At 44.6% G+C, this 22,036-nt stretch overlaps 1 protein-coding gene across 3 annotated transcripts in view; it reads right to left on the reverse strand.

Moving 5' to 3' along the window:
• LOC137380048 (ataxin-7) overlaps window positions 1-22,036 on the reverse strand; it is a 143,994-nt gene that overhangs the window by 6,419 nt on the left and 115,539 nt on the right. For all 3 annotated transcript variants that reach the window (XM_068051583.1, XM_068051585.1, XM_068051586.1), the window contains 4 exons: window positions 21,637-21,902; window positions 19,252-19,447; window positions 17,271-17,392; window positions 14,970-15,945 (listed from right to left, as the gene is read on the reverse strand). In XM_068051583.1, the coding sequence (XP_067907684.1) occupies window positions 14,970-15,945; window positions 17,271-17,392; window positions 19,252-19,447; window positions 21,637-21,902 (1,560 nt within the window). The remainder of the gene's footprint in view (window positions 1-14,969; window positions 15,946-17,270; window positions 17,393-19,251; window positions 19,448-21,636; window positions 21,903-22,036) is intronic.

Below are 22,036 nucleotides of genomic sequence, written 5' to 3' on the forward strand. Positions count from 1 at the left end.
ACACCAAAGGGTTTTTGCTGTCAACAGAATCTGGGGGACGCAGTGGCATAGTGGTAATGTCACTAGACTAGTAACCCAGAACCCCAGGCTATTGCTCTGGGGACATGAGTTCAAATCCCACCCACAACAGATGATGGAATTTGAATTCAATTAATAAATCTGAAATTAAAAAGCTAGTCTAATGGTGATCATGAAACCATTGTCGATTGTTGTAAAAATCCAGCTGGTTTACTAATGTCCTTTAAGGGAAGGAAAACTGCCGCCCTCACCTGGTCTGGCCTACATGTGACTCCAGACACATAGCAATGTGGTGGGCTCTTAAATGCCCTCTGAAATGGCCTAGCAAGCCACTCAGTTGTATCAAACCGCTACAAAGTCGAAGGAATAAAACTGGACAGACCACCCGGCATTGACCTAGGCACCGGAAACGACAACAGCGAACCAGCAAAGTCCTCCTTACTAACATCTGAGCGCTTGTGCCAAAATTGGGAGAGCTGTCCCAGACTCATCAAGCAACAGCTTGATACAGTCACACTCACCGAATCATACCTTACAAACAATGTCCCAGATACCACCATCCCTGCGTATGTCCTGTCCCAGAGGTGGCAGCACAGTGGTATACTGGCAGGGAGGAGTTGCCCTGGGAGTCCTCAACACTGACTCTGGACCCCATGACGTCTCAAGGCATCAGGTCAAACATGGGCAAGGAAACCTCCTGCTGATTACCACCTATTGCACCCCCTCGGCTGATGAATCAGTGCTTCTCCACATCGGAAACCAATTGGAAGAAGCACTGGGGGTAGTAAGGGCACAAAATGTACTCTGGATCGGGGACTGCAATATCCATCACCAAGAGTGACTCGGTATTACCACTACAGACCAAGCCCTAAAGAACACAGCTGCTAGACTGGGTCTGTGGCAGGTGGTGAGGGAACCAAGAGGGAAAATCTACTTGACCTTGTCCTCACTAATCTACCTGTCACAGATGCATCTGCCCATGACAGTACTGGTAGGAGTGACCTTGTGGAGACGAAGCCCCGTCTTCATACTGATAGTGTTGTGCTAAATGGAATAGTTTTCAAACAGATCTAGCAACGCAAAACTGGGCTTCCATGAGGCGCTGTGGGGTAACAGCAGGGGAATTGTATTCAACCATAATCTGTATCCTCATGGCCCAGCATATCCCCCACTCTACCATTACCATCGAGCCGATGGACCAACCCTGGTTCAATGAAGAGTGCAGGAGGACATCCCAGGAGCAGCACCAGGCATACCTAAAAGGCTGTGTTTGCTAACACAACCACTAGGTGGCGCAGTACTTGCACATGCGCAAATGGAGGCTTTTCAACTGGAACGTCCGTGTTGCAATGTTCAGGCAGCTGCCAAGATTAAAGATGGCGCTGCTCAATTTATCACAGAAAATGCTTATGGCTAGATCGTTCTATCAAACTAACCTAACATTAAGTTGGATGGAAGCCCAGTAATATGCTATGTAGTTATAGGAGACTAACTGTAATCCTCAGATCCATTTAATATTCCAGTAATCCTAATATAAAAGGAACTTAATGATTGAATTTCCATTGGAAGATAGTGAATTGGCACCCCGATCGATGGAAAAGAGAATCGGGCGGAGTATAAAATGTGCTGCCAATTAGTTATTGCGATTCATTTATATGACTGACCAGGATGGATATCAACAGAACACAGCTACTAGCTCCCGCCCCACTGGGCGCTCTTCCCCCACCCCCCCCCCCCCTTGGCAACTCGTTTTCTACCCCTCCTCCCTCCCGCTTCCACACACCCCCACCCCCCCCAAATCAGCCGCTCGCTCCAGTGGGGGGGGGGGGAGAAAAAGAGAGACCAAGTGGCCGAGGAGGGAAGTGGCGCTGCCTAGAGTGAAGTGGCGCGAGGCGAAGAACAAATCGACCAGGAGAGTGGGTGGGGGGGGGGGGGGGGGGGGGGGGGATGGGTGGGGGCAGTGGCGAGGTCTGGAATGAGCGGCTGAGGGGAGGAAGCTTCGAGGTCTGCAGCGAGTTGCCAAGTGGGGAGAGCTCCAGCCTCAGTCTCCCATTCAGCCGCTTCCTCCAGCCGAGTGGGGGGCTGGATACCTGATGTCGCTTGATCGCGCATGAGCGAAGATGGAGCTGGCGCAGATACGCAATGACGTCATCTCATGTATGTGCCACTACCTCCTGGCAAGATGTAGCAGCTTGGCGCACTCTGATGACGTCAGCAGGCTGATGCGTTGTCAGGAATCACTTTGTACCTAAAAATGACATATCAGCCTGGTGAAGCTGCAACACAGGGCTACTTGCATGCCAAACAGCAGAAGCAGCATGCCATAGACAGGGCTAAGCGATGCCACAACCAACAGATCAGATCTACTTTCTGCAGTCCTGCCACATCCAGTCATGAATGTGGACAATTAAAGAAATGACAGGAGGAGGCGGCTCCACAAACATCCTCAATGATGGGGGAGCCCAGCACATCAGTGCAAAAGACAAGGCTGAAGGCAGGACAAATCCAACCCGGCCAATTACGACCTGATAATTTTATGCCCAGTCAGCAAAGTGATGGAAGGGGTTGTTGACAGTGCTAGCAAGTAGCACTTGCTCAGCAATAACCTGCTCACTGACGCTCAGTTTGGGTTCTGCCAGGGCCTCTCAATTCCAGCCTCATTACGGCCTTGGTCCACACATGGACAAAAGAGCTAAACTCCAGAGGTGAAATGAGTCACTGCACTTATCAAGGCAGCATTTGATCAGGTATGGCATCAAGGAGAATCAAGGGAACCTCTCAGCTGGTTGTATTCGTACTTAGCACAAAGGAAGATAGTTGCGGTTGTTGGAGGTCAATCATCTCAGTCCCAGGACATTGCTGCAGGAGTTCCTCAGGGTAGTGTCCTAGACCCAACCATCTTCAGCTGCTTCTCAATGACCTTCCCTCCATCATAAGGTCAGAAGTGGGGATGTTCGATGACTGCACAATGTTCAGCACCTCAGATACTAAAGCAGCCCATGTCCACATGCAGCAAGACCTGATCATCATCCAGGCTTGGGCTGATAAATGGCAAGTAACACAAATGCCAGACAATGACCATCTCCAACAAGTGTATATCTAACCATCTCCCCATGACAGTCAATGACATTATGATCGCTGAATCCCCCACTATTAGTATCCTGGGGGTTACCATTGACCAGAAACGGAACTGGACCAGCCACATACATACTGTGGTTACAAGCGCACGTCAGAGGCTGGGACTTCTATGGCAAGTAACTCACATCCTGACTCCCCAGTGCCTGTCCACCAACTACAAGGCACAAGTCAGCAGTGTGATGGAATACTCTCCACTTGCCTGGATGGGTGCAGCTCCAACAATACTCAAGAAGCTCGACTCCATCCAGGACAAGGCAGCCCGCTTGTTTGGCACCCCATCCACCACCTTCAACATTCACTCCTTCCACCACTGACACACAGTGGCAGCAGTGTGTACCATCTACAAGATGCACTGCAGCAACTCACCAAAGCTCCGTTGACAGCACCTTCCAAACCCCTGACCTCAACCATCTAGAAGGACAACGGCAGCAGATGCATGGGAACAGCACCTCCTGCCAGCTCCCCTGCCACACACCATCCTGACATGGAACTATGTCACCATTCATTCACGGTCGCTGGGTCAAAATCCTGGAACTCCCTTCCTAACAGCATGTGTTGACATACCTACACCTGAAGGACTGCAGCAGTTCAAGAAGACAGCTTGCCACCACCTTCTCAAGGGCAGTCAGGGATGGGCAATACATGCTGGCAAAGCCAGCGACGCCCACATTTCCCAAATTAAAAAAAAAACGTCTGTGGTAGGATGAAGTGAGTGGAGGTCCACGAAGAGGGAGAGCCCGTGGGCAAGCTGCAGAGACAGTACCGATATAGTAGGTTGGCGGAGAGAGATATAGAAGGTGTGGTAAACTCCCGGTTGGAGCAAGGAGTCCTGAGAACCGTAGCCAACCATGTTAATTCACCTATTCGGCTGGTAAAGAAACCCGATGGCTCATGGAGAATGACCATTGATTAGAGTGAATAAGTACATACCCCATTGCTCCCCTACAGTTACTGGTAGCCAGATCTCCGCAACAGCTCAAGTGTTTAGTGTTCTGGACATCTCAATGAGAAAGGAAAACCAATACAAGTTTGCATTTACATTTAAACAATACACCTGGACTTGCCTACCACGAGGGTTCCATAATAGCCCCTCCATTTTTCACCAGTGTATGGCACAGGCCATACATGGTTTTAGTTGACCAGAACAGCTGATACATTACGTAGACTACTCACTGCTGTTTACAGAGGGGGAACAGGAACATGAACAGTTATTAGGGGAGTTACTAGGACTACTCAAAGAATTGGGGCTTAAGGCAAACCCAAGGAAGGCACAAATGGGACAGAAGGTAGAGTTTCTGGGCCTTACTCTCTCTCCTGGAGAGAAGGAAGTAAATGCAGCCAAATGACAAGCAGTACAAGATCTCCCGGTGCCTGAAGAAGCACGTGGGCTACAGTCCTTTTTAGGTTTAACAGGGTATTGTCAAGAAATGATTGAGGACTAGGTGGAAATCACAAAGCCCTTGCAGGTCTTATTGAGGAAGGGAGTCGGATGGGGATGGGGAGAACAGAAAGCTTTTGAGGAAACTAAAAGGGGGCTCCAGGTAGCACCTGCGCTGGGGACAGTGAATCCCTTCCAACCGTTTCAGCTTGAGGTAGCTGTCTTAGATGCGAGCCTAAGTGTGGTCCTCTTACAGGAGCACAATGTGAAGCAGAGACTGGTGGGGTATGCTTCTAGAGTGCTTACTGACATGGAAAAGGGCTACTGCATTTGTGAGAGGCACCTGCTGGCCCTTACTGGGCTGTTAAACATTTTAAGGTGTTCACCAGAGGGCAACCAATTACGTTGCTCACATGCCATACCCCAACAAGGTTATTATTGGAAGGGAGAATACAGCGTGGTACTGTCAGTAGTGCCAGGGTGCTAGGTAGATCTTATTACTTAGTCAGAATCGAATCAGCACAGAAAGATCGTCAGAACCCAAACTGGCAACAAATTTACTGTACCCTGGGAAACAGCACATGTGTACTGTAGACAGAGTGTGGGACTCCAAGGGAGGTTTCCAGATGGGGATACACCCCAAGGCAGGGACATTTATATCGACGGATCTAGTTATGTGAAAAATGGAGAGAGGAAGACGGGATGTGGGATATATGATCCCGAGAGGCAGGTGGAGGTAAAAGTAAGCTACCTGTGGGTATGAGTGCTCAACAAGTGGTTGTAGGGCGTGTGGTAAAGCATCCTACCAAATTCCCAACCCCCTAAACTCTTTGCTCGGACTCCGTGTTTACGTGCAAATCCTACACTGAGTACTTGGCAATATGGGCCACCTGGGGTTTTATCTCAGCAGACGGGAAGCCATTTGCTGTCGCACCCTTATTGAGAGCCATTTTAGAGGTCACTGATGGCACTGGCCAAGATTATTACATCCACCAAGTCAAGGCACACTCGAAGACAGAACCCCAGTGGGAAGGGAATAAGAGGGCAGACGAGTTGGCCAAAAGAAAGGCAGTGGATGGGATCTCTGTGAATCAGGAGCAGTGATAGCACATAAGAAACAGGATCCAGTAGATTCAGAACCAGAACAACTCAACTTAAAAGAAAGCACAGATGAGTGATGTCACTCTCAGGGCAGTGATAAAGGTGAAAGAGCAAGGAGAGACGATGAAAGACCCTTACAGAGCATAAGATGTCCACGTAAGGATGGGATGTTGATTGAGGATAGGTGGGTAGTGCCATTAGGCAGCAGGGAGGAATTCGTACAGCTCGTGCATGGGGAACTGGGAGCAGGACACCCTGAAGTGGACAACACACTGAAGAGAGAGTTGTAGCTGTGGCTTGGTGGCCCGATATGAGAAGGGATGTGGAGGAGTATGTTTACAATTGCTTAGTCTGCACAGTTAATAACACAAGCCCCCAGAGAAGGAAGGCATCAATGGAACATATCCTCAGGGTAGAGGGGCCCTGGAGAACTGTCCAAATAGACTTTACCGGATCACGCCCCACAACTAAGAAAGGGAACAAGTATTGTTTGGTATTAATGGAGAACTTCAAGTGGGTGGAGGCCTTCCCATGTAAAGCAGCAACTGCCCTATTCACTGCTAAGACTCTGGTGAAGGAAGCTTTTTCTCGATGTGGCCTACCAGATGTAGTTGAGTCACACCAAGGCTTCCATTTTACAAGGCAAGTAATGCAAGCAACTTTGCCCATGTTGGGAATCGAAGGGAAATGGCATGTGGCCAATAACCCAGTCATCAGGGATTATAGACAGGGTGAATAGAACTCTCAAGGAGAAACTAAGGAAGGAGTTGGGGGAAGTAAAGAAATGGATAGAAACATATAAAATAGGAGGAGTAAGCCATTCGGCCCTTCGAGCCTGCTCCGTCATTCATTATGATCATGGCTGATCATCCAACTCAGTAACCTGTTTCTGCTTTCGCACTATATCCTTTGATCCCTTTAGACCCAAGAGCTATATCTAACTCCTTTGTGAAAACATAAAATGTTTTGGTCTCAACTGCTTTCTGTGGTAGCGAATTCTATAGGCTCACCACTCTCTGGGTGAAGAGATTTCTCCTCATCACAGTCCTGAAAAGAGTGGCGCAGTGGTTAGCACCGCAGCCTCACAGCTCCAGCGACCCGGGTTCAATTCTGGGTACTGCCTGTGTGGAGTTTGCAAGTTCTCCCTGTGTCTGCGTGGGTTTTCTCCGGGTGCTCCGGTTTCCTCCCACAAGCCAAAAGACTTGCAGGTTGGTAGGTAAATTGGCCATTACAAATTGTCCCTAGTATAGGTAGGTGGTAGGGAAATATAGGGACAGGTGGGGATGTGGTAGGAATATGGGATTAGTGTAGGATTAGTATAAATGGGTGGTTGATGGTCGGCACAGACTCGGTGGGCCGAAGGGCCTGTTTCAGTGCTGTATCTCTAAACTAAACTAAACTACTCCGCATCCTTAGACTATGACCCCTGGTTCTGGACTCCCCCACCATCAGGAACACCCTTCCCACATCTACCCTGCCAAGTCCTGTTAGAATTTTATAGGTTTCTATGTGATCCCCCTCGTTCTTCTGAACTCCAGTGAATATAATCCTAACCGACTCAATCTCTTCTCATACATCAGTCCCGCCATCCCAGGAATCAGTCTAGTAAACCTTCACTGCACTCCCTCTATAGCAAGAGCATCCTTCCTCAGATAAGGAGACCAAAACTGCACACAATATTCCAGGAGTGGCCTCACCAAGGCCCTGTATAATTGCAGCAAGACATCCCTGCTCCTGTACTCGAATCCTCTCACTATGAAGGCACCTGCATGCTTACCTTCAGTGACTGGTGTACGAGAACACCCAGGTCTCACTGCACATTCCCTTCTCAGTTTATAGCCAGATAATAATCTGCCTTCCTGTTTTTCTACCAAAGTGGATAACCTCAAATTTATCCACATTATATTGCATCTGCCATGCATTAGCCCACTCACTCAACTTGTCCAAATCACCTTGAAGCCCCTCTGCATCCTCCTCACAACTCACCCTCCTACCCAGTTTTATGTCATCTGCAAATTTGGAGATATTACATTTAGTTCCCTCATTTAAATAATTAATGTATATTGTGAATAGCTCGGGTCCTAGCACCGATCCCTGCGATACCCCACTAGTCACTGCCAGACAGGGATAAACAATTGTTGCAGTTCATCCATACGCTCTTTAAATGTTTGCCATTGCCTATCCACCGTTTCCCAATCCGTCATAGCCAACTCGCGCCTCATACCTTCGTAGTTTCCTTTACGAAGATTTAGGACCCTAGTCTCAGAATCAACCACGTCACTCTCCATCTTGATGAAGAATTCTATCATATTATGGTCGCTCATCCCCAAGGGGTCTCACACCACTAGATTGTCAATTATTCCTCTCTCATTACACAATACCCAGTCTAGGATGGCCTGTTCTCTAGTTGGTTCCTCAACGCATCAGTCCAGAAAACCATCCCGTGTACACTCCAAGAATTCCTCCTCTACGGTATTGTGATTAATTTGATTTGCCCAATCTATATGCAGATTAATGTCACCCATAATTACAGATGTTCCTTTATCGCATGAGTCTCTAATTTCCTGTTTAATGCCATTCCCAACATCACCACTACAGTTTGGGGGTCTATATACAACCCCCACTAACATTTTTTGCCCCTTAGTGTTTCTCAGCTCTACCCATACAGATTCTACATCGTCAGAGCTAATATCCTTCCTCACTATTTCACTAATCTCCTCTTTAACCAGCAATGCAACTCCACCGCGCCTTTTGCTTTTTGTCTGTCCTTCCTAAATACTGAATACCCCTGGATGTTCATTTCCCATCCCTGGTCACTTTGCAGCCATGTCTCCGTAATCCCGACAATATCATACCCATTTACATCTACTTGCGTGATTAATTCATCCACTTTATTGTGAATGCTCCACGCGTTAAGGCACAAAGCCTTAAGGCTTGTCTTTTTAACATTACTTGTCCCCTTCCCACTATTTTTCACTGTGGCCCTCTTTGATTCTGGCTCTTGATTTCTTTGCCCATCACTTTTCTTATTCCCCTTACTGTCTTTTGTTCTCGTTGTTGATCCCCCCCACCGCCCCCACTCCTGACTCCTTGCAAAGGTTCCCACCCCCCTGCCATTTTAGTTTAAACCCTCCCCAACCACTCTAGCAAATACTCCCCCTCGGACATCAGTCCCAGTCCTGCCCAGGTGTAACCTGTCCAGTTTGTACCGGTCCCACCTCCCCCAGAACCAGTCTCAATGTCCCAGGAATCTAAAACCCTCCCCCTCACACCATCTCTTCAGCCACGTATTCATCAGATATATCCTGCTATTTCTACTCTTGACTAGCACGTGGCACTGGTAGCAATCCTGAGATCATAGAGTCAGAAAGATACAGGACCGAAACAGGCCCTTCGGCCCAAGTCCGTGCCGACCATCAACCACCCATTTATATTAATCCTACATTAATCCCATTTTTCCCTCTCACATCCCCACACCTTCCCTCAATTCTCCTACCACCTACCTCTGCACAAGGGGCAATTTTTACAATTGCCAATTTACCTATCAACCTGCACGTGGGAGGAAACCCACGCGGTCACAGGGAGAACTTACAAACTCCGCACAGGTAGTACCCAGAATTGAACCCGGGTCGCTGGAGCTGTGAGGCTGCGGTGCTCGCCACTGCGCCGCCCTACCTCGGAGGTCCTACTTTTCAACTTACTTCCTAGCTCCCTAAATTCTGCTTTTAGGACCTCATCCCTTTTTTTAAAACCTATGTCGTTTGTACCAATGTGTACCACGACCACTGGCTGTTCACCCACCCCTTTAGAATTCCCTATAATCGCTGAGACATCCTTGACCCTAGCACCAGGGAGGCAACATACCATCCTGGAGTCTCTTTTGCGGCCACAGAAACACCTATCTATTCCCCTAACAATTGAATCCCCTATTGCATTCCCACACTTTGTACTCCTTCCCTGTGTAGCAGAGCCAACCATGGTGCAATGAATTGGGCTGTTGCTGCTTTCCCCCGAGAGGCCATTCCCCCCCAACAGTATCCAAAGCAGTATATCTGTTTTGCAGGGGAATAGCCACAGGAGACTCCTGAACTGCTTGCCTAGTCCTCTTGCTCTGCCTGGTGGTCACCCATTCCCTTCCTGCCTGTGGTGTCTAAGCCTGTGGTGTGACCACCTCTCTATACGTGCTATCCATGATGCTCTCCGCCTCGTGGATGCTCCAGTGTTCCCAGCTGCCTCTCCAACTCAGAAACCCGGGCTTCCAGAAACTGCAGCTGGAGACACTTCCTGCACACATGCTGGTCCCGGGCACTGGAAATGTTCCCGGCTTCTGACATGCAGCACGAGGAGCAAACCACGACTTTGAGCTCTCCTGCCATGAACTAAACCCTTTAATTTAACCTTTTGGAAGATCTTAATGTCAAATAATATCAGTTACTCTAGGGCCCTCCTTCCCTGGTTGTTACTAAAGAACTCAGTACGGGCAGGAGTATCTAAAACAACAGGGTATTCCCCACATGAATTAGTTACAGGTAGAGAAATGAGAACGGCTATGCATTTGTTGGTCCCAGGGTGGAAAGACAAGTTAGAGCGGGAAACCTATAGAGACAGGTATGTGCAGGAACTAAGGGAAAGACTGTGCAAGATTCAGTTAAAGGCTGCTAAAAATATGGGAGGTAAGGATGGAATTCGCTGGGACACAGGAATGGGATATTGTAGATCAGGTTATGGTTCGAAACTATGCCTGGGTAGGGAAGTTTGAACCCCTATGCAAAGAACCATATACCATCATGGATAACGCTAGCCCTATGGTGTATGCTGAACAGCTGCCCAAATGAGTAAAACGGTTTCACATTATTCAGTATAAAAGGCACGCAGCAGGAGTCGCACGGATTAAGCAACCGAAGGCCACGGACACCCTCCTGAGCCTGGTACATAGGGAATGGTGGGATGAACCAATTATCTGGGACAATGACGATGGAGGTCAGGACACAGGAGGAGTAAGACAAAGGAAGCCCATCAATAGGTACTCCCCTCCAGGACTAGCTGGGACCCCTCCTTGACCACCCTAGAGAGTGGGCAGTTCGCCCTGTATGATCCCACTGCCCACACAGAATACCAAATGGCAGAGACGGCCATAAAATCCAGTTGTCTTGTAAATAGCATATGCTTTGTGTTGTGTTAATCTTATAAATAGAATATGCCAACTTGTTGACCTGTGGTGGGAGAAAGATCCTCAGTCAATTTGTGTTGCATTATGTCTTGCAGATAACTCCATTGGATGGAGGAAGATGAGGACCCTTAATCTGTATAGTTGCCTACAGCCTGAACCCGATCCAGGGGAAACGAGAGCTGAATACCAGGGGGGGGGGGGGGGGGGGGGGGGTGGAGAAAGAGGATGCATGACCACGCAGACAATTAGAAGGGGACAGGGAGAGTCGGAGAGAATGCGAGGTCGCCACTCATCAGAAGAGTGATGCAGATTGGAGTGGTGGGAGTAACGAGTTAACATGGGCAGGTGGTCACACCAAGCATACAATCCAGGAGGATCCTGAAGTTTTCCATTTAGCTAGGGGTAACTTAATTTACTTTGACCCTGATCAAATAGTTCAAGGGCACACATGAACTTAACAGTGGTACAGGTGAGACCTGGGGTGCAGTTCTGTATTATGTGCCCTCTACCCAGGTCAAGGCTAGTGACTAACATGGGAATATGACAAGGGGGACATAAAGGGAGAATCCGATTGGGTACACTCCGAAGGTACCACTTGTTGGACTCAAACAAAGGGGGAGCAGGGTGCGTATGCATGTGTCCCTGTCCGGAGGTAGTGCACTTGGGAGCTGTTGCCAGGGCTAAGGGTGATATTGTTCACGGAGCTGTCTAAGTCACAGCTGCTAGTCGCAATGAAAGCCAAGCAGTGGGGTGTCCCAAGATAGAACCTGGGCCAAATAATTGTGTGGTACCAATATTGATGGGGGAAGACGTTATACCACAATGTACACCATGAGGTGGTACCGCTGATATTGAACCTAACAGGTCGAGGGTTGCCAGAGTGGCGGGGGAAGAGAACAAAGGTTTTATATGGGTGTTTACTGGAAAGAGTTTGGAGCCACACTGAGTACGGGTGGGGAGTGGGGGGGGGCAGTGGAGTGAGGATTGGAGGATATTGTACAAACCCAGAGGTAGAACTAAAAGGAGGAGGAGCCTGGCAAATGATGCCGCCACAATCTTTAATATTGGCACCTCCTTAGTTAAGAGCTTAGATTTGGCCACATTAGATCAGGAAGTCCGGGGATTGAGAAGTCGGATGAAAGAGATTGTGAGGAAACCACAGAAGTTCGGGGAAGCAACTAAACGAAACCCAGACAGCGATGATTCACCTACACAAGATAGTGGGCCAGCTAGAAACTGAGGCGGTTAAAATAAATGAAATCATAAGGGAGGATAGGAATGCCTCGGCTGGAGCTGCACGGAACAATGTGTGCATCATGTATGACTTCTGGTTGATTGAGCAAGCTCGGGAGAATATTCAACCCATTAGGAAAAGGGAGGTACTATCATGGATAGGAAATGAGGACTTGCATGATTCGCACAAGTAATGGAAAAATATCACCATGTGCCAGCTCAGAGGTTTAAAACAGGTCTATCTTGTGCAAAAAAAGTGGGAAAGAATGAATTTGACTATGTTAGGATTGGTTCTGTACTTCCCCTGATGTAAGACCACTACCACTTTATTGAATACAGAATATAGGAGTGATCAGAGAGGGTATACTGCTAAAACATCAAGATGTTACCACCTATGCAGTTAATCTGGGAAATTACATGATGGGAGTTAGTTTGGAGGGATGCAAGGAATGAGGCGGACGGACGGTATGCCCGTACCAAATAAGACAGCATGGCCAAGCAATCTGTGGGTTTAACGTAACTAATGTGAACTGTACCATGGAAGCTGTGGCAGCATGGTTGGCAGGTACCCAAGTTGCCGATGTTGGGGAAGGGGAGTATTGTGTTACCACGCGAGAAAAGGAGTTTGTGCATGACCATAACCTCTCATGCCCTATCAAACAAATAACATTCTGTTTTACCCCAGAAAGATCAGTTAGACTAGGGATGCGCAAACTGGTTAATATCTACCATCATAACATAGCAGAGATAAAGGTGAAAGATGAATTAGAGTCAGTTACGTAGTTTATAGAAGGGTTCGGATATGACATTACCCCACTCCCCAAGCACCTTAAACATCTGCGCAAGGAAACAGACCATTCCAAACAGGTCTATTATTTTGCTGTTCCAGTTTATAGATTAATCCAAAGAAAGGTGGAGGAGTTCCCAGACCAAAGTTGGTGGGAAGCCTTTTGGCATTTCGGCAGATCCATCCATGGATCCGTATTGCTTTGCATGTTTTGGTTGTTGTGCAATCGATTATGTCAATACAATAGTCAGATGTTTGTATGATTACATGCAATTGCAATAGGAAAGAAGGAATGTTGCAAAATGGGACTGCTTAGATCAATATGCATGTAACTTAGTTAAGGGGGAGGAAATACTTAGTTACCTGTGGTTGGCAGAAGATACATGACCGAGTGGCAATATCTCATTTACAGATTAAAGGAAATATTAAAGAGAGGACTGAAGGACAACAAGAGGTTAACACCATGTTTGAGATTCTGAAGTTACAAGATTTCAGTGGAAACGGAGAGTCAGATAGACCAGCTAAGAATCAAGGGTGCAATAAGCATATATGTCTTGCAACCACAATAGAAGGGATTAGCACCGGATGACCTTAAGAACCAGACAGTGGAAGGAGATGGGCTCAATTACTGTTAAATTTAAGGATTAAAGAGGTGTGAAAGACTGGCCTTCCTGAAATCGATCAGCAGGAAATAGGTGATTGTGTCTTTCGCAGAAGACATTTTTTTAAATGAAAGAGGAATATCAAGAATGAGGACCTAAGTTGCCAACCAGAACTTAAGGTTTGGAATGTTGCCAAATTTGGAGACGAGATGGCCCAGCCAGCAGCAAGAAAGACGGTAAAGCTTAGTCAACTCCACCGAGGGACCTATGAACACCATCGGCAGACCAACCGAGGGGTGATTGTAACTATAAAAAGTTAGCAAATTAAGTTAGGAATATGGGGGTTAACTTATGTTGAGCCTCTAGCAGGACAGGGTCCTGGGTCACATAATTGCAGTTGCAACTGTAACTTGTAATTGCTGAGTGTAATCCTTCTCTGAGGATTGTGGATAATTCAATAAAATGATTGAGAGTTATCAGAAGAAACTTGTCGCGCTGGTTATTCTGTTCAAGTCATACATCTGTAATTCTGGTGTCACAAACTTGAGTTTGGGGGGGGGGGAAAAAGAGGGGGCAGGGTCTTCCCCTACACAGTGATCGTGAAAAGCACTATATAAATGCAAGTTTTTTTTCATATTGCTTGCAACAATTGCAATCCTTGCAGAAGTTGCAACACCCAACAATGAACATACTACTCCTGAGCTGGATTCACCAGGCTAAAGTATCCTGCTATCTGGCAAGAATACTGGTCTCAATAGATTTTTTTTTATAAATGGATGCATTGCTGTGCAATATTATAAATAAGGGGGAAATACAAGAATTATTCAACAGTAATGGGCAATAATAACCCAATTGGCCAAACACCATATGCCTACAAAAAAAAAAATCACCACACTTTAATAGTAATTCAATTTGTGAAGTTTCCACATAACTGCAGGTATTACTGAATTTTCCTCTTCAGGAAAAGGTTGCATAAATTGCCCTTCTCCCCCACCTGCCCTGAGCATCAATGGCAACACCTTACTACTTTTGTTAAGGGTGAAGTGGTGTGGGGAAGGCAAACAGATGCTACCATTGGGATATTCCAGTCGACATTAAAGTAACATGTCCTCTTAATTCTGATGCATCAAATAAAGATTTGGAGGTAATAAGGTGCAATTTTGTAGCTTATAAATAAAATGTTCCTCACTGATATTTATGTATATCAGTTTGCTATACAACATAAAGATTAAGTGACAAGTTTACAATTGGACATGAATAAATATGGGCAGATGAACATGTAAAATCTTTGGATTATAATTTTGATGTAAAGATGGAAAAAGACCATCCTTGTAGGAATTCAAGAATTTGTAGGTTGTTGCAGCAACAAATAGGTAAGCATCAGAACAGAAATTCACAAGGAGAGCTTTGAGAAATAACATTTTCACAATTATGCCATTTAATGTTTGCCAAATTTTAAAAGCTAACCAACACCCATTGGAAAAAAAAATAGCTGATCATAAAGTACTGCAGCTCACTTTTCCTTTTCTCAGTATTTCATACCTGATGAAGAAGAGTGTTGTTGGAAAGCCCTGGCGTTCCTGGGATCACGTTGGGATGTTTTGAATGAACATTGTTCACCACAGGTGATTTGGCAATCTTGTTCGATTTGTTACCACTGTTTATGCTACTTGAACCTGGGGAGCTTTTCCGCTTTTTTCCTTCCAGCTTGTCCAGTGGGGCATGTGGATGTGAAAAGCCACTATGTAAATTTACAGTCTGCTCATGTGACTGATGAACAAATGGCCCCAATGAAAGAGTAGAATCGCTACTGTTCATAACCACACTCATCCGTTTAATTGATTCTGCAGGGATGCCCATTTGAAGCCCCTTTCCTGATTGGTCATGTTTGAGGCCTAAAGAGTTCATCTTGTTCGTACAATTGAGGCCAACATTGTGTGCGCTGCTATAAGATGAGGTGACAGATGAGTAGTAAGAGGTCCCCAAGCTCCCAGAATTCACACAATTTTTCTTCAGAGATTCTGTGGAATGAGTGGAAGAATGCAGTGGCAGTGTGGAAATATTTTTTCTTTTCTTCCCAGAACTGCTGCTGTTACTGTTGCTACTGGTGTTGCTATTACTATTACTGCTGGTAGATGAAGGATCTTTAGGTTTAAAAGACTTGCTGGGTTTCACTTTTTGAGGTTTATTAAATATAGGTGAAGGAATCGAAAGCCCAGAAGGCATCACAGAAGGTGAAGAGACGTGTCTAGATTGCATACGATAAGCAGGGTCCATGACGCCCAAGGCAGCTGGGTGAGCATTTAGAGTAGTTGCATATGACAGCACAGATTTACTTTCAATGGATGACATAAATGGAGAAGAAACTAACACTGGAGATGTCAATGATGAGGACAATGACGTAGAGGAGATAAAACCTGCAGCATTAACACTGTAATGTGACAGTGTTGAATTCATGCCAGTGTTGTGTGGGTTTGACTGTGCTGATGTAGGGCTATCCACTGCAGGAGGAATTTTTCTGAAAGGAGAGAAAGCAAATTATTTTGCTCAGGTATTTATTACTTTTTCCTGAAGAGAATGCAACTTCTAACCATAAAATATTCAAAAATACTGAAGAACTGATTACACACATCACAATATGCATTCAGGACAAAACTACAGACTTTGAAAAACCATGATGATTTAATTCATCTACAAATATCTATCTAGTTAACAGCTATAATTAAAATTTAAGATTCACAACTTTTTGCTGTTTTACATCTTAAAATTTAATAAATGCTTTGATTAAACAAGCTATTTTTAATGTAACTTTGTCAGTTTGGTGTCTTTGATTTAAAAAAAAACTTTAATTTCATTGTCAGTTTCATGCTGTCCCTACATTTGTACTATCCTCTCTTAATCTCCTTCAGCCCCCACAACCCTCAGATATCTGCATTCATCTAATTCTGTCCTGTTGAGCATTTCCGATTTTAATCGCTCCACCATCGGTGGCTGTCTTCAGTTGCCTGGGCCCTAAGCTCTGGAATTCCATCCCTACAACCTCTCCACTTCGCTACCTCACCTTCCTCCTCAAAACCTACCTCTTTGATCAAGCTTGTCATCTGACCCAATACCTCCTTTTGTAGCTTGGTGTCATATTTAGTTTTATAATGCCTCTGAAGTGCATTGTGACATTTTATTGAATGAAAGGAGCTTTACAAATAAAGCTGTTGATCGAAAATCTTCAGCCCTTACCAATGCCATTTCTCAGTTGGTCCACCAGAACACAGATGTGGTCAGGAAGAGGTTTATCCCACATTTTTGGGTAGATTTTCAGCTTGATAATTTATGGCAGGAAATCATTAGCAGCGTTAAATAACTAAATATTTTAAAATATACAGCGTCAGCCTTGGCTCAGTAGTTGTACTCTTCCCACTTTCCTGTGAGTTGGAAGGTTGTGGGTTCAAGTCCCATTTGATACTGGAGCACAATATTGAGCCTGATACCCAAGTGCATTACTGTGAGTGTGACGCACTGTCGGACATTCTGTCTTTTAGCTGAGATGTTAGGGTGGACAGGGCCTTGATTTCTCGGGTGAATGTAAAATATCCCATGGCACTATCTGAAGAGCAACAGAGGAGCTTCCTATGGTGCCCTGAACCAACACCACAAAACAAAACATCTTCATTTTCTTATTGCCGAGAGACCTTGGCTGCCCCTTTGCCCAATACTGCAATTGTGACTATGCTACAAAAATACTCAATTAGCTGTAAATTTGTTTTGCGATGCCCTAAGCTCATGAAAGGTGCTTTATAAGTGCAAGTTCTTAAAATGAAAGACCTCAACCACTTGTTTTATACTTACTTCCACATCTGTGAATTAAGATGCTTTTCAACCATAGAGCTAAGTGCACACCGAAAGTGGTCCCATCGCCTGTCAAAGACAAAGCAGCCTCGGCCAACCTGCCGGCTTCCGAAGGTGCAAAGCTAATTCAAAAAAAGAATGTTGAGAAAGATTCTGACCGTTAAAACGTTTAAAAAACTGCAGCAATTGGATACAATTTATATTGCAAATTATGTAAAATACAATTGTAATTATAACTGTCACAGACAACAAAAAGAGTTCTGCTTAATACACGTACTATTTCCAGGCCAAGAGTTTCCACTTGGACCTAATCAGCGATTTAGGTGCAAATTGAGCCTAAAACTGCACTAACTTTGAGAAGCTTTTATCACCCACCCCCACATGAATTTCTACTCAAACTCATCTGCAGGCAGGGTAGTGTCCTAGGCTTAACCATCTTCATCTGTTGCATCAATGACCTTCTCTCCATCATATCAGAAGTAGGGATGTTTGCTCCTGATTGCACAGTATTCAGCACCATTCATGACTCCTCAAATACTGAGGCAGTCCGTGTCCATATGCAGCAAGACCTGGACAACATCCAGGCTTGGGCTAATAAGTGGCAAGAAACATATGTGGCACACAAGTACCAGGCAATGACCATCTCCAACAAGAGAGAATCTAACCATCTCCCCTGAATGTCCAATGGCATTACCAATGTGGAATCCCCCACTAACATCCTGGGGGTCACCAACGACCAGGTGGTGAACTGGACCAACTGCATAAATGCTGTGACTACAAGACCAGGTCACAGGCTGGGAATTCTGCAGAGAGTAACTCACCTCCTGACTCCCCAAGGCCTGTCCACCATCTACAAGGCACAAGTCAGGAGTATGATGGAATACTCTCCACTTGCCTGGATGGGTGCAGTTCCAACAACACTCAAGAAGCTCGACATCATCCAGGACAAAGCAGCCTGCTTGACTGGCAGCCCATCCACCACCTTCAACATTTACTCCTTCCATCACCAACGCACAGTGGCAGCAGTGTTTATAAAATACAAGATGCACTGCAGCGACTCACTCCTCCATTGACAGCAACCTCCAAACCCACGACCTCTTCCAACAAGAAGGACAAGGGCAGCAGATACATGGGAACACTATCTGGAAGTTCCCCAAGCTGCACACCATCCTGACGGAAATATATCACCGTTCTTTCACTGTTGCAGGATCAAAACCCTGGAACTCCACCCCTAACAGCACTGTGGGTGTACCCACACCTGATGGACTGCAGCGGTTCAAGGCGGCAGCTCACCACCACCTCTTCAAGGGCAATTAGGGATGGACAAGAAATGTTGGCCCAGTCAGTGACGCCCACATCCCATGAAATTAATAAAGTTTTCTTCAATTAAAAAAGGTGCTTAAAAATTTTAATACATGCAAGAGTGGGAAATTAGCATAGTTTGATCAATACAGCTGAAAATGAGATCACAAAAAAAAAGCATCTTTAATTCAGTGTCAATTCCTCAATTGCGTTACCGGATTTTAAATTACTGAAAATGGCTTAAAATACAGAACCAGTTGCTTGTTATACTGGGGTACAGTTGTCTGTTGTAGTAAATTTACAGCAAATAAATTCAAAAGCCTTAAAACATGCCTATTAGTCTCCTTGCATCCAAAAGAACCAGCTTAAATTTCAGAGCCTTGTTGAGGGTCTACAAATTGGTGTAATTAGCAGAAACTCCCAATGCTGATTAATTCACCCTGGTGGCATGGCCAGTTTTGCTGGTGAGCCAGCTTCTTGCACGATCTTTTTTAATTAGTCTTCTGCGGCAGTTACGCTGATTTCAGGCAAATTATGCTGAAAATACAAGCAGAACTGAGCAGAAACTTTACCCCGATGTTAAATAAGTAGGTTCCAAAATGCTTGTTAAAAAAAAACAAAAATCTGGACAGTTAACTCTTTTCCATTTTGAATTTCATTAACAATTTGTTATACTTACAGCTGCTGGTCTAGGGTGATGTCCAGAATAATGGCAGTCTAGTTTTTCTGCAGATTCCTCTTTCTCATCACATTCTCCCTCATCACTAGACAACCTGGATGCTGTGTCTGGTCCTACTAGTGAGGGGTGCGATTCATGTACCAGTGCAGGGTCAGTAATGGTATTGCCACTGTGCTGTAACGTACAACTGGCAGGCCTTTAAAAAAAAAAGTCAAATAATAGTTGGAGTGATGGCTCCTCTCCATAATACCGCATTTCTACAACAATTATATCTGGAGTGACGCAAATAAGTTTGATATTACAAAAAAAAAATCTCACAAATGGAGCCCAATCAATTCTACAGTCCTCAACTATTTTGAGCCTATCATAGCTCCATATCAAATAAATGCTTACTTTATCAGATCATGAATATACTGTGCATACTGCTCCACCACTATTCAAACAAGCAGCTATGCCACAAGTCCTTTTGTGATTAAAGTATTATGGAAACATAGATCATCAGTTTGACAGGGTTACGCTCATTGAATATTTATTGTATTCAATGACTTTCCATCACATAGGTATCAAATTCCTTAGAAATGTATATGTGCCAACCATACTGTAGTTGGAGTGTTCATTGTGTTCATGTATTCACGGTGAAAAAGAAACTGACACTAAACTTGACTGCTTTTTGCCACATTTAGCAAAACTAAAACATCAAAATGACCTTATGTTTGAAGTGCATGACTTGCAGAAATCAGCAAGATTCCTAGAAGAGGAGGAAAGTTTGTTCTTCAATTTAGAAGTCATAATGCCATGCTAAAGAACCCCTCTTTACAGTACATGTCTAATCAAAATGGTGCATGTTAAGGAAAGCAGTTTAACAAAAAGTTGGAACAATAAAACATTTCATGTCAATTTATTTTAGAAAAATGAGACGTTTCACATTGGAAAAATCTTCACTCCGTTCTGGTGTCAAGTATAAGATTCTTTAATGCAATTCTTGTGCAGTCCAGTGGTTTATCAGTACCTAAATCCATGGTTTGCAGCACTATGTCTTTCTCACCCCCTCCCTCACCTATTAAGAGTTACCCTTGCTTTGTAATTACCAGACGGCCACATACATACAGAATTCCCATTTAATATATCGCCAATTGGTGTTTTATAAGGCTGATTTTAATACATTAACTAAAACTGTCCAACTATATGCTTATCGCAACATGAAGTCGCCATTGTAACCACCTGCATACTTCTCAGGACAAGATGTTCTTCGTTTGAAAATAGGCATTAAAGCTTCCCGTCACTTCATTTACCCAACCATTTTCATTAAGCTGTGATGCATTAATGTTAAGTGAAATTGGAGGCAACATTGAACATCTCACACTGTATTCTGTAAACAACTATGAATGTGTTGCAATGCTCTGAAGAATCAGGATGGCAGAAAGGATCAACTACAGCTGCAAGACTCAAGCAATTTTGACGATAAAGTCCATTCCCATTTGGAATTATTCAGAAACTAGTCCATAAATGACTATTTTGCATTAAAGAAAAATATATGTACAGCACAGATTCGTTGCATTATAAAACTCATTACAGATTGAAAACTATGGAAAGATGATTCTGAAATAAAAAGCCCCATTCTGGAACAATCATATGTTCAGTATATTTATACATCCTAACAGTATGAAAATTCAAGTATCTAGAGTTTTGGTACTACTTTCCACAACACTGCAGTGTGGCTGGCTGGCAGAAAATACAATTTAAACAGTGCAAGTTCTAAATTTCACGTTTCTACCCCCACAGTCCATCACAAAGGCACTGCTCTGGTTGCATGCTACCCTTCCGTGCTGCACACCATCCAAATTGGGAATGCCAACTATGGTTGGACATATTCCCGGATGTTTCATTATATGACCTCCCACCTCCAACCATATCATGCAAAAGACCCTTCCCCCCCCCTCTCCAATATATGTTTATAACCCATAAACAAAAGTTGTGAAATAACAGTTAAACATTTATCCAACCTTTTTCAACGTTCATAATTTTTCTCCCAAGTTGCTCACAGCAGTGACAAGGAGATTAATTTTTAATTCCTGCAGACTCCAGACAATCCTGGAGGATTGGCAACCCTAATCCTAACACGCAGCTAACTTTACACAGCCTCAATTTTGGGTGGCATACAGCAATGAGCTCAAACAGCTGGATTGCAGCTATGCATTATGCACACTCCAGAATCTCCACTTATTTTGTTTGCCCTATTTAAAAAGAAATTTATGCTTCAATAACATCTTGCAGTTGTCACAAAAAGCTGAAGTTTCCATTAGCTTTGCCCACACTATCCTTCATTTAATTTTTTTTTTTTAAAAAGTCTGACCAAATGACATTCAAATTAAAAGGTCACCATACCTTGGAAGACTTGAATTGTGAAGTTTGGTTTTGCCAGACACCGTCTGTTTTACATCCGATGCAATATTTCCATGGGAATTTTGATGCAATTCCTGGGAAGCTTTAGACGGTGAGGGATGAGATTCCCTGAGAAGGGGTGCCTGGTGATGATGCTCAGAGATTCGATGAGATTCTTTTTCCCTGGGTTTGTTTTTGTGCTCAGCCAACAAAAGGTCAAAATGTTTCCTACGACCTGGTACTGCTCTCCGTTGGCTCAAGGAATGTGTCTGAATGTTTCCAAGAATACATTCACATGAATGCAGGCATTACAAAAATATCTGCCTCAACATCTCTTAATATAACTTTACATGGCCCTTAAATATGTATTTATCAAAGCACATTTGCAAATATTGAACACAAT

Source organism: Heterodontus francisci, chromosome 19, assembly GCF_036365525.1.
Source record: "Heterodontus francisci isolate sHetFra1 chromosome 19, sHetFra1.hap1, whole genome shotgun sequence".
In the NCBI taxonomy this organism is placed as follows: Eukaryota; Metazoa; Chordata; class Chondrichthyes; order Heterodontiformes; family Heterodontidae; genus Heterodontus; species Heterodontus francisci.